Here is a 13,852-nt window from a genome sequence, read left to right on the forward strand (position 1 = left end):
TTTTTGGTATACTCCAATTTTGAACCAGTCTGTTGTTCCATGTTTGGTTCTGTTGCTTCTTGGCCTCCATATAGGTTTCTCAGGAGGCTAGTAAGGTGGTCTAGTATTCCCATCTCTTTAAGAATTTTCCACAGTTTGTTGTGATCCAGACAGTCAAAGGCTTTTAGCTTAGTCAGTGAAGCGTAAGTAGTTGTTTTTCTGGAATTCCCTTGCTTTCCCAATGATCCAACAAAAGTTGGCAGTTTGATCTCTGGTTCCTCTACCTTTTCTAAATCCAGCTTATACATCTGGAAGTTCTCTGTTTACATACTGCTGAAGCCTAGCTTGAAGGATTTTGAGCATTGCCTTGCTAGCATGTGAAAGGAGCACAGTTGTGCGGTAGTTTGAACATTCTTTGGCATTGTCTTTCTTTGGGATTGAAATGAAAACTGACCTTTTCCAGTCCTGTGGCCTTTGTTGAGTTTTCCAAATTTGCTGACATATTAAGTGCAGCACTTTAACAGCATCATCTTTTAGTATGTTAAATAGCTCAGCTGGAATTCCATCACCTCCACTAGCTTTGTTTGTAGTAATGCTTCCTAAGGCCCACTTGACTTCACACTCCAGGATGTCTGGCTCTAGATGAGTGACCACACTATCATGGTTATCCAGGTCATTGAGACCTTTTTTGTACAGTTCTGTGTATTCTTGCCACCTCTTCTTAATCTCTTCTGCTTCTGTTAGGTCCTTGCTGTTTCTGTCTTTTATTGTGTCCATCTTTGCATGAAATGTTGCCTTTGTTATCTCCAATTTCCTTGAAGAGATTTTTAGTCTTTCCCATTCTATTCCCATTCTATTTTTTGCATTGTTCACTTAAGAAGGCTTTCTTATCTCTTCTTGTTATTCTCTGGAACTCTGTATTCAGTTGGGTGTATCTTTCCCTTTCTTCTTTACATACCTAATCTTATTTAATTCTCAGACCCACTCTATAAATTGGAAACTGAGCTAAGCAACTTGCCAAGATCTCTTAGGTAATAAGGAGTGAAACTGGGATTTGACTTAAGGTAGTTTTGTTCCAGAGCCTGTGGTCTTAACTACCTATCACTGGATAGGCAGGTAAAACTGGAATTATTCTAGGTATTCTTTGTCTTTGGGCATGTGGAAAGCAGCTTCCAGTATTATGCCCTTTAATGAGGTTTAGAACATTGATTTGGCCAGGTAGAACGAAATTTGCATCTGAGTGCCATCTGTGTTTGTTACTCTGAGGCTAGTCAGAACTGAGTATAAGATCCTGTCCACATGCTCAAGGAGTTTGCAATGAGCCAGAGGAAGAGGGTCATGGTTTATGTTTCTTTGTGACTGTAACCATGGTCTTCCTGTTGATCATCTTGACAGTGGTTATGGATTGGGTAGATAATTTGAGTTGAGTCTTGAAGGATGAATACAGTTTGGATATGCAGAAATGAAGAATGGGAATTCTAGGTAGAAAGACCCAGGGGAGCAAAAGCATGATGGTGGAAAAACTTAGGGAACTTTGGAAGGTGGCTTGAAAAACTAGGGTGATAAAAGTTGGAATTGGGCCCGAGAAACTCAATCCAAATAAACACATTTAAAGCTATGTTTCTATCAAGAGAGCTTAAATGCGTGAAATGTTTTCTTTTTGTGTTTGAAAACAGATCACTTCGGTTTATTTGATTAGGATTTCTATGATTCATTTATGTGTTGTTTAACAGTTCCTATCTAGTATAACAGATTGTGATACAAAACATGTAAAAAATAAAAATTATTCCATTTCATCACTTAAAGATAACCACTGTTAAGATGGTTTACCTTCTATATTTTTATTTATAATAAACTTTCTTTATTTACAAAAAATAAGATTACATTGTACATACAACTTTGAAATCTGTTTTTCTATTTTAACACTACAAAGTAGAGAATCGTCCACAGCAAGTAGTTTTAGTGTCCAGATAGCATTTCTCTATAGATGTAATGTTACTGATCTGTTCAGTACTCTATTGATGGACATTTATGTGTGTTTTCAGGTATAATTAATACCTTATTAATTATATCTGTTACCACCCTTATACTTTATAAACTTAGTTTTAGTTTATTTGCTTCTTAATTTCTTGAAGTGGAGTAGATTGATAGTTTAAAAGGTATATAGTTCTTTAGGACTTTTGATAACCTTATTGCCAGATATTCCTTCAGAGTGTACAATGTATGAGAGTTCTTTTTTTCCTTAGCTTCTCCAACACTGGTAATATCAATTTTTAAAATATTTTGACTAAATAGAACATATTGAAGTAGCAAGAAATTTTTTTTCCCCCAAACTATGTGTTCTTTTATGTCTTTTTTTTTTAACCTGTAGTGCACATCTTTCTGTCATGCTCAGTTGCATCTGACTCTTTGTGACCATTTTGACTGTAGCCTGCCAGGCTCTTCTGTCCATGGAATTTTTCAGGCAGAAATACTGGAGTGGCTTGCCATTTCCTGCTCCAGGGGATCTTCCCAACCCAGGGATGGAACCTGAGTCTCCAGTGTCTCCTGAATTGCAGGCGAATTCTTTACCCATTGAGCCATTGGGGAAGCCCACATGTCTTTCTGTATTTGTTAGCTAAAAATGTTCCATTTTGTGGCTTTATCTTGGTTTATTTAATTAGTCTCCTATGAATGATATAATTAGTTCCCAATAAATGGATATTAAGTTTGTTTCCAAATTTTTACTGTTATAGTAAACGAGACTACTTAAGGCTACTTATCTTTGCACAATTGACCAGTTATTTTTTGTAGTTTATCTTACTAAAAGTGTAGTTGCAAGGTCAAGAGCAATTCATTTTTACATTAAATGGTTAACTGAATAGTAAGTATTAATATATTTGATCTAATTTAATGCATCCAGTAAATGAGAGTTGAATTAACTTCTTACTTGAAATTCTGCAAATAGGAACTGAGAGAATATTACATGCCAGGCATTGCTAGATTCTAGAGAATTCAAAGGGGAATAAAGACACTGTCTTTATTGTGTCTTACAACCCAGTGATTACAGAATTTAAGTCAATAGCTTAAGTCAGTGAGACTACTTTAGATTGTTCTATGCCTTGATCTTGCCAAACTGTCCTTAGAATCTAAAGGAAAGCCAAAGAGTTGTATTTACTTATATTTCACTTATCTTTTTTCTCAACAGGAAAATAGTTCTTCTTGCAGGATGGGCATTGTTCTTATTCCTTGCATACAAAGTTTCCAAAACAGACCGAGAATATCAAGAATACAATCCTTATGAAGTATTAAATTTAGATCCTGTAAGTAATATTTGTATATAACGTACATTAGTTTAATGATCCTTTGAAAATATTGTAGGCCCACAGCCTAAAAAAAATTGAGTTGTGCCTAAAGAAATCAGACTCTGATCAGTTAAAAAAGATACTTAATCTATTATTATTCTAATGCATATATATATATGTGTGTTTTTGAAGCTACAGATGTCGATTACCATCCTATTAAGAGTTGATTTGTAATTGCTAAAATGTAAAATATTTGGAGATGAGAAGTTAGTATATTTTTAAAAGACATTTCTAAGATTAGTTTAATGCAAAGTTAGAACTAAGAGGTTTATTTATGTTAGTTGGATAGGACCCTGTTTTAGTTGACACTAAGGCAGTATGTTAAGTCTTTATGTCTTGTAAAGAACTGGTAGCTTTGTCATAGAAATTCAGATTAACCTGGACTGTATCTGTTAGGTGACTTTCTCTTTTTTTTCTTTGACATTTTTTTAAAATTAATTTTTTTTGGAGTATAGTTGCTTTACAGTGTTGTATGTTAGGTGACTTTCTTAATTGAACTTGATTGATGGGTCTCAGTAGAAAATTAACTCTTTTAAATTTGTCTGTGGCAAGTTAGAACTGAAATGAATGCTAGAGATCATCTAGCATTTTCTTCTGATGGAGAAAATGAGGCCTGGAAAATCTGTGTCTTGTCTGGGGTCCCATAACTTCCTAGTAAACAAGTTGAACCTAGTGCTCTTTCCATTTCTCCCCCATACTGCTTTCTTTTATTTCTTGTCTCTGCTCAGTAGATGGCTTGATCCAGAGATTCATATAATGCAAAGTAAGGAGTGTATTTATCTTTTGGTTTTCTGCTTTGTAGAAGAAAAGTTTGCATACCATCTGATTTTTCTTACTGTGATGATCATGGTCATCAAGAGAGATTAAGTTTTAAAGGTTTGGGGACGATTTAATGCCATAAAAATATCAATGTGAAAAATTGATTAATAGAAATTGAATCTAATTAGGAAACAACTAAGGTAAACTTACTAAGTTACTTAATATTAAATTGTTGTCAAACAGATGAAACCAGACAGTCTTCAGATTATTTCTTAGAAAAGAGGTTAACCTTTGATTTGAACTTTTTTTCAGCCAGAATTAATTAACTTGATCATTCTTTAATATTTAAAATTCACTGTCATTTTATTTTATTTAAATGGCATTTATATATTATCAATCTCAAATCATCTATGTGCACGGCATACAGTTAGATGCTCAGTAAAATAAAATATATTGGACAGCATAAATATTTTTACTTAAAAATACGTGGGTGAAATTTATAGGACAAGATATATAGGATGAAAACTTTATTTTCTGAAAATATTGAGTAGTTCAGTATTTTAGCTTCAGAATTTGAATGAATTATGCCTTACAGTAGTCTGCTTATTTTTACTAAAAGAAAGCCTTTTCTTTTAGGGGGCAACTGTAGCAGAGATTAAGAAACAATATCGTTTGCTGTCTCTTAAATATCATCCAGATAAAGGAGGTGATGAAGTTATGTTCATGAGAATAGCAAAAGCTTATGCAGCGTAAGTATTTTAGGACTCGTTATACATTTTTAAGTTTTCTATTGGAATAAAATAGTAATCAGTAAAATAATTGTCATATACTTTTTTTTAAGTGTTGACCTCATATGTTGAGTCTTCTATGGAACTTCCTGATAACCCTGGAGTGGTAATTTAGCTAAACCTTAATTTTAAGTAACTTACAGTAGTGCTTTTGCCATGTGAGTTGATTAAGTAATAAGTGATATGTTAATTGAGCTATTTTCAAAGCATACTGATTAGAAGAGGATATACTAACAGCTTGCTTTCATTTCTAGGCTTTTTATTAGGCTAGATCCAGTTCTTTTAAATGAGACAAGCATACAAGCATTATAGCTTGTTCATTTAAACTATTTAAAGATGAGTTAAATTTTTGGAAAACAGGATAGAGGGTATAAAATTTAGTTATTTCTTGAGTGTTAATATTGCAGAAGATAAAAAGGTAGCTGGATTCTTCAGGAATAAAGATAGGTATATCCCACACAACCCTTATGTTGAATTAAAGAGTCAAATATAGACAAGATGTTATCTGTTTTTTGAGGAAAACTCATTGATGTACAATTTTGTAAGCTAACTGAAAAAATATAAGTAATAGAATATGCAGATATGATATCAGGCTGTGAAAGTGGAATATGAATGACAACAGTTTGGGAAATACTGTCTTATGCATTTTTGTGCCTAGTAGAAGTACATTGACTGTGTCTCCTTTCTGCCTACACCCTCCCCCACCCCTATCCTTTGGGGGTTGCTTGTTTTCTGTGTGAATATGATTCTGTAATAAAGTGGTACTTGCAGGAGCTTCTGAAGTGTGCTCTGCATTTTCTTTTCTACACAGCACATGTTCTCCAGATTGCTGTCTTTCAGTTGGTGTGTTCTTTCCCCCTTTTTTCAGTGTCGCCTTCACGCATTGACCCTTGTTGCACAAGTATTGAAATGCCTTAGTTGCTGTCTTCAGGTAATTTAAGAACTGAAGATTTCCAGAGGAAGTCAGCCAAGATTAATTAGTAGTTTTAATTTTAGTGTCTTTGGTGCAGTTATTTCCCACCCCCCCCTTAGTTTTCAGGTATTGTAACATTTTCAAGGTCATGATTTTTTTCTCAGGTTACTGGAAATCTGACTTTATTATGTATGGTCACTATTCTAAAAAGTACTGAAGAATAACATATGGCCTTTGGTTTTAACTCAGTTACATGATCATGATGGTAGAGTGTTTTGTACGTAAAAGGTCTAAAATAGTTGATGGTCTGTCAGGCAGATGAAGAAGTAAAATGATTATGGGATCCAGAACTCTTGAGTTATTGTAACTTGTACAAATATAACTAGATTAGTTAAAAGGGTACATTTTACTGAATATGTATGTAATAGGTTTGAGTGATTGAATTGAAGCTGCTGTCTTATGTATAACTCTAGTACCCTAAGATACATATTTCAAGCAACTTGTGGAATGCAGTTACAGACTTTGATCTACAGAGTTTTTCAGAATTTGCCTTGGTTATTTAAGCTAGTTTCTCTTCCCTTATTTGCTCATGATAATAAATAATTGGGTCATTCCTATTTATTCAGACCAGATTGTTACTTAAAGGAAAGGAGGTATGGTTATTTTTGAGGAGTTAGGCCAACTTATGAATTCTCTGATTCATTTTTACAGTTGGGATTTAGCTTTTGGGTGTAGAATCTGTATTTAAACTTTTCTATAACACATGGGCAGCATGAATTAACATCCTTAAAACTATTTTAACTTTTATAACCTATGTTTGCATGTATTCTTACATATGAATACATAACTTGGCTGTGTATAGCCAACTCAGGCTGCTCATATATAATTTAGTGAAGGCATTCTCTGGATTATGATTTATAATCTGAGGTCCCTGAAACAGTATACAGAATTTATGTGTATTTGTAAATGTGCATTTTTTTTTCCAGGACAAGAGGGGCATAGATTTCATTAGATTTAGATTCCTAATAGGGTTTATGATATAACCTCCCACCCTCAAAGTCAAGGGATATAATCATGTTTAGGAAACTTCATACTCCTTGAATTAAAAAAAAAAAATTACATTAGTACCAGTGGTGTTGTGTGAGCTTATTATATATAAATTACACTGAAATCACACAGCTTCTAAGTTCTTTAACTCTTAGAAATGCTATTATACTGAAGCACTAATAAGTAGCAAAAAATCAGTTACTTTCTTAAACTGACTTTTAAAAAAATTGATAATTCCTTTGACTATACAGAATGGTTACACAACAGTTGTACACAGATTGGTCTAATCAATGAGTTAATGAAGTTTTAATTAGATGTGTGTGCAGGTTGAAAAATCAAATGCTTTGATGTAAGCTGTGCTTTATTTTGCAAATCTGAGGGCATTGAATAGAGAACAGAACAGTTTATGTTGCTGCCATCATTAGAAAGGCAGAAAGGAACAGAGATAATTATTTTGGGGAAAAGAATCTGATTAGGAGACAGAAATTCAAAGAAAAAGCTCTTGATGAGGTAGACAATTATACAGGGAAACCAAGGCAAAAGTTTTTGAGAAATATCCCTCCCTTAGCAGAAAAGAATCTTAGCACCACTCCTTATTAACTTGCAGTCTAATAATGTCTTTCCTTAGCTCTTATATTTTACTGTGGCCTTAGGTCAAATAGTGTAAGTGAAGTTACAGTTGAATAAGGACTAAAGATGTCAAGGTGCTCATTTTTGTAAGTGACTAAATTGATAAGTGTAAAAATATTTTCAAATCATTGAAATATTTTACAATTTTGTTAAGGTACTTCTGCATTCTTTCTCTCAACTTGGAGCTATAATGAATAGAAAATATATTGTATCTTAGGTACATATGTTCTGGGAAGTAAAAATATGGCTAAAATTCAGTACAGTCGCTCAGTTGTGTCTGACTCCTTGCGACCCCATGGACTGCAGCATGTCAGGCTTCCCTGTCCATCAACAACTCCCAGAGCCTCCACAAACTCATGTCCATCGCGTCGGTGATGCCATCCAACCATCCAATCCTCTGTTGCCCTCTTCTCCTCCTGTCTTCAGTCTTTCCCAACATCAGGGTCTTTTCCAGTGAGTCGGTTCTTCACATCAGGTGGCCAAAGTATTGGAGTTTCAGCTTCAGCTTCAGTCCTTCCAGGGAATATTCAGGACTGATTTCCTTTAGGATTGACTGGCTGGATTTCCTTGCAGTCCAAGGGACTCTCAAGAGTCTTCTCCAACACCACAGTTTAAAAGCATCAATTCTTTGGCACTCAGCTTTCTTTATAGTCCAACTCTCACATCTGTACATGACTACTGGAAAAACCATAGCTTTAACTAGACAGACCTTTGTTGGTAAAGTAATGTCACTGCTTTTTCATATGCTGTCTTGGTTGATCATAGCTTTTCTTCCAAGGAGCAAGCGTCTTTTAATTTCATGGCTGCAGTCACCATCTGCAGTGATTTTGGAGCCCCCCAAAATAAAGTCTGTCACTGTTTCCATTGTTTCCCCATCTATTTGCCATGAAGTGATGGGACCGGATGTCATGATCTTAGTTTTCTGAATGTTGAGTTTTAAGCCAACTTTTTCACTCTCCTCTTTCATTTTCATCAAGAGGCTCTTGAATTCTTCTTCGGTTTCTGCCATAAGGGTGGTGTCATCTACGTATCTGAGTTTATTGATATTTCTCCCAGCAATCTTGATTCCAATGTGTGCTTCATCCAGCCCAGCATTTTGCATGGTGTACTCTGCATATAAGGTAAATAAGCAGGGTGACAATATACAGCCTTGACGTACTCCTTTCCCAATTTGGAGGCAGTCTGTTGTTCCATGTCTAGTTCTAACTGTTGCTTCTTGTCCTGCATACAGATTTCTCAGGAGACAGGTAGATGGTCTGGTATTCCTGTCTCTTGAAGAACTTTCCACAGTTTGTTGTGATTCACACAGTCAAAGTCTTTGGCTTAGTCAATAAAGCAGAAGTAGATGTTTTTCTGAAACTCACTTGCTTTTTCGATGATCTAGTGAATGTTGGCAATTTTATCTCTGGTTCCTCTGCCTTTTCTAAATCCAGCTTGAACATCTGAAAGTTCATCGTTCACGTACTGTTGAAGCCTGGCTTGGAGAATTTTGAACGTTACTTTGCTAGCATTTGAGATGAGTGCAATTGTGTGGTAATTTGAGCATTCTTTGGCATTGACTTTCCTTGGGATTGGAATGAAAACTGACCTTTTCCAGTCCTGTGGCCAATGCTGAGTTTTCCAAATTTGCTGACATATTGAATGCAGCACTTTCACAGCATCATCTTTTAGGATTTGAAATAGCTCAACTGGAATTCCATCACCTCCACTAGCTTTGTTCATAGTGATGCTTCCTAAGGCATCCTTGACCTCACATTCCAGGATGTCTGACTCTAGGTGATTGATCACACCATCGTGGTTATCTGGGTCGTGAAGATATTTTCTGTATAGTTCTTCTGTGTGTTCTTGCCACCTCATCTTAGTATCTTCTGCTTCTGTTAGGTCCATGCCATTTCTGTCCTTTATTGTGTCCAGCTTTGCATGAAATGTTCCCTGGATATCTCTCATTTTCTTGAAGAGATCTCTAGTTTTTCCCATTCTATTGTTTTCCTCTATTTCTTTGCATTGATCGCTGAGGAAGGCTTTCTTACCTCTCCTTGCTATTCTTTGGAATTCTGCATTCAAATGGGTATATCTTCCTTTTCTCCTTTGCCTTTAGCTTCTCTTCTTTTTTTAGCTATTTGTAAGACCTCCTCAGACAGCCATTTTGCCTTTTTGCATTTCTTTTTCTTGGGTTTGGTCTTGATCACTGCCTCCTGGACAATGTCATGAACCTCTGTCCATAGTTCTTCAGGCACTCTGTCTATCAGATCTAATTCCTTGAGTCTTATTTGTCACTTATACTGTATAATCGTAAAGGATTTGATTTAGGTCATACCTGAATGGTCTAGTGGTTTTCCCTACATTCTTCAATTTAAGTCTGAATTTTGCAGAGTTCATGATATGAGTTCATGATATGAGCCACAGTCAGCTCCCATTTTTGCTGACTGTATAGAGCTTCTCCATCTTTGGCTAAAATTAGGTTTGAATATAAGCATAATCTTTTGCCAGTAGGTCTGCAAGAATGTCTTCCTTATTATGTTATTGGTCATTTTTGTATGTTTGTGACTGCCTTGTCTCTTTAACAACATTGTAAAGTTTCTGAAGGAAAGAGTTCTCTTAATGTTTTTTTTTTTTTAAAAACATCTATGCCAGGACCTGGAATAAAGCTACTCTTACCCCGTGCCTTGAGCCATTGCCCAGGTTATGGGTTATATTTATGTTTATGTATTTTAAAAAAAATCACTGTCTCTCATATTGCCTGAATTAGGAAGCTGTTGCTTTAGCAGGTATTTGCCTAGTCTTCTGGGAAGTTGGCTTAGGAGAAAATTGTGATCTTCGCACAGTGCAAATGACCTTTATGACAGCAGTGGAATTTTATAGGTGTTGTTTATTTTTTTCTTTGAGAATGTGGTGCAAGTTTTGGAGGGATTATTATTAATCGTGTATTAAGTTTATATTTAAAGTACAGGTATATTTCATTATGAAAAGCATGCCCATTGAAAAAATTTTGGGAAATAAATGAGTGTATAAGATTTAAAAAAGTCACCTCTAATTCCCCCTGCCTCCTTAGAAAATGTGATAGCCTTTAAAGTTTGATATTCTGTCTTGAACTGGCTAACCTTGAGAACTCTTGGGCCAACTAAGAAATTATATCTGGGCTCATTAATTAGCATTTTTTGTTAGTGCTGAATTCCTTCCTTACCTGTCCCTATTTTTTTTCAGATTTCAGAGAGTTTTTCTTGATTCTCTGAAATTATTTCTTTTAAGAAATGAGTTGGTTGGTTAATGGAGTTTGTGTAGTTGAGTGCTTATTTTTCAGATGTGGTTTTCTAATTTTGTGCCTTTGTTCTTTTTATGCTAGTTTAACTGATGAAGAATCCCGGAAAAATTGGGAAGAGTTTGGAAATCCAGATGGGCCTCAAGGTGTGGTAAATGATGATTAAAAAAATACTGGGGTTAAGATATTGCGTATATTATGAAAATGTTAGATTTAAAAGAATGTTTTGCTTTTCTTAGTTTGTGAATAGAAAAATTACAACTGCACAGAGTTAAATGGATACGTAAATTGAGTTTCCTTTACTTAATTTTTCTAGAGATTAGTTGGAAAGATAGATCTTTGATTTGATGTGAAGAGTAGTCACTGTCATTATTCATCATTTCCAGTTAGCAGTTGATAAAAATAGGATGAAAAGTCTGTTTTTTCTTTACTGACTAAACATTTTCCCATATATTCATAGTGTTTACATAAACTCAGGACATGTAAATGGATTTAAGTGTTCTGAGAAGAAGGAATTCATGTACTTAGATTTTTTTTTTCTTCTGGAAAAATTTGAAGTTTCAGATGTATACCATTTCACATCAACTTTTGTGTATGAGACACACATAGTAAGATAATCTTAAAGTTTTTTGGAGGTGACAGGGGAGGTAGAATTTAGGGATATAAATAAATGAAACTGAAGTGCAGACTCTTCAATAATACTCTTCCTGTTTTAGCCACAAGCTTTGGAATTGCCCTCCCAGCTTGGATCGTTGACCAAAAAAATTCAATATTGGTGAGTACACTTAATAAGACATATGATAATATGTTAGATACATCTTGGTAATATAAAGAAAGCATTACAAAGAAAATCCCAGTATACTGTTTCTGATTTAACTGTGTATTATGGAAACTTTTTACGTAATGGAGAAAAGAATTGGTTCTTATTATTACATTGGGATTTGGGGAAGTGTACTCTAGTGTAGTTTTAGAACATTCAAATTGTAGTGATTTCTTTTGGAAGTAGTTTCAGATTGGGTCCTACCATTGGTTTAGGGAACTACTGTTTCTTACGGTGTCGACATTTATCGCTAAGTAGTACTCAAAATTTAAGTTACCCTGTATTCCACATTTATCCAAGCTAAATTATTAATGTGTCCTAACATAATGGTATATATTCTATATGGTACTTTAAGGGGCAGCAGGATGATCAGACTTCCATCAGTGATGAGAGGCTGCAACTCTTAAAACATCAGAAATTATCTTAACCTGTTGTTTAGGAATTCCCTACTTCTCCTTTCTTGAAAATAATTATCTAGGAGCTATCTTTGAAGCCATAAAAACCAGTCTGTCATTTGTAACATTTGTTACAATCCTTACAATCTGTCATTTGTTTTGAAAATGGCTATTTAGTGTCATTTTATGGCTATTTATTTACATGTTTTCTTCCAGGGCATATAGTTGCTGTATATAAGCATGTTGAGGGAATACTAGAGAAGAGAAAGTTTTTTAGCTACCAGATTTGGGATTGAGTAGTAGGATAAAAATCAGACCAATAGAGATTACTTGCAAACAGCATTATATGTTCTGTTTGATATTGAGGCAAAGAAGCCAGGTTCTATCATTTATTTCCAAGGCACTAACTACTTGCTAAGATGTAGATGACCCTTGAACAACAGGGGCTTGAACTGTGTAGGTCCACTTATATATGATTTTTTTTCCCAATGAATACAGACTACAGTACTTCACAGTCCGTGGTTGAATCCATGGATGCAGAGCCACAATATGGAAGGCCAGCTCTAAAGTTATATGTGGATTTTCCACTGCAAGGAGTTTGGTCCCCCAGCCTCAGCATTGCTCAAGGTCAACTGAAGTTGGCTCTCCCTATCAGCATGTTTCACATCCCTGGATACTCTGTTACCACCAATTTATATAAAGGACTTGAGCATCCCTGAATTTTGGTATCGTTGGGAGTTTTGAAACCAGTTCCCCTCAGATACCTAGGGATGACGGTGTATGGTGCAGATTCCCTATGTGCAAAAAGAAAATAATAATGGTACCTTCCTCATAGAGTTTGAAAGTAAGGATTAAATGAAATACATAAGATGTGCTTTTAATAGTGCCTCCTCCATGTAAGCCTCACAATAAGTGTTCATGGATGTTGTAATTTACCTCATGAAGGAATGATCTTTTTTTTCCTCCTCTTCAATTCCAGGTTTTACTTGTATATGGCTTGGCATTCATGGTTATCCTTCCAGTTGTTGTGGTAAGTTCCCTCTTTTTATTAACATTTTTTAGGGAAGAGAATGGGTGGCATGGTTTGGGGTCTCCTTATAAGATTATAATTTGTGGAGTTTTAAGAATTTTATATTCAATTATCCTTTAAGGTCTTCTAAAGGTGACATCACTTTAGTATGTTAAAATGTGTCTCCTCGTGATTCAAAAGTTATACACAAATGAGATAATACAGATATATTTAGAATTTAAAATGAAAGTCTTCCGTCACCACCTCCCCCAACTCCATTTCTCTGTCAGAGATAATCACTGCTAAGTTTGTTGATTTCCTTTTCAGATCTTTTTCTATGCATTGAATGTATATACACATTTTTTAAAATGTGATCTTACTATATATATTGTCCTGTGACTTTTTTGCTTCATACACAAGTACAACATGTAGAACAACCTCGTTTTTTAAAACAACTGCATCAGTTCAGTCGATTCAGTTCCTCAGTCGTGTCTGACTCTTTGCAACCGCAAATATAGAGATACCATAATGTTTATGATTTTATTGTTTATTACCTTCATGACTGGTGGTGTTCTTACTGATCTTAGGGTTCCTATGAGTCCTGTAGTGAGGCTAACAATTAACTTGTCTTGCTTTCTTAATAGGATTGTCTTAGAATCCAATTGTATGGAACAATGTGAATGAAAGTAGTATATCAACTGTAAAATTGCTCTTACACTCATTTGTCAAACATTTATTGAAGACATGCCATGTGTCAGAAACCAACTTGTTGCTTATAGCAATGGGTTGTTTCATTCCTGTTTTGTCTGTAAACAATTTCTAGTTGAAACTTAAATCTTTTAATCATATATATGTAATGAGATAGTCTGATATTTAGGCATCATGCAGCATAAATACTTGCCAGATAAA

The 13,852-nt window shown here is 34.9% G+C and overlaps 1 protein-coding gene across 8 annotated transcripts in view; it reads left to right on the forward strand.

Moving 5' to 3' along the window:
- SEC63 (SEC63 protein translocation regulator) overlaps positions 1-13,852 on the forward strand; it is a 61,791-nt gene that overhangs the window by 19,747 nt on the left and 28,192 nt on the right. For 4 of the 8 annotated variants that reach the window (XM_081526828.1, XM_081526829.1, XM_081526832.1 and 1 more), the window contains exons 3-7: positions 3,167-3,281; positions 4,719-4,831; positions 10,804-10,865; positions 11,436-11,494; positions 12,914-12,964. In XM_081526828.1, coding sequence (XP_081382954.1) covers positions 3,167-3,281; positions 4,719-4,831; positions 10,804-10,865; positions 11,436-11,494; positions 12,914-12,964 — 400 coding nt within the window. The remainder of the gene's footprint in view (positions 1-3,166; positions 3,282-4,718; positions 4,832-10,803; positions 10,866-11,435; positions 11,495-12,913; positions 12,965-13,852) is intronic. The other 4 variants (XM_081526830.1, XM_081526831.1, XM_081526834.1 and 1 more) reach the window with 1 other exon arrangement.

The sequence above is a fragment of the Giraffa tippelskirchi genome, chromosome 9 (assembly GCF_054371585.1).
Source record: "Giraffa tippelskirchi isolate mGirTip1 chromosome 9, T2T-mGirTip1v1.2.pri, whole genome shotgun sequence".
NCBI lineage: Eukaryota > Metazoa > Chordata > Mammalia > Artiodactyla > Giraffidae > Giraffa > Giraffa tippelskirchi.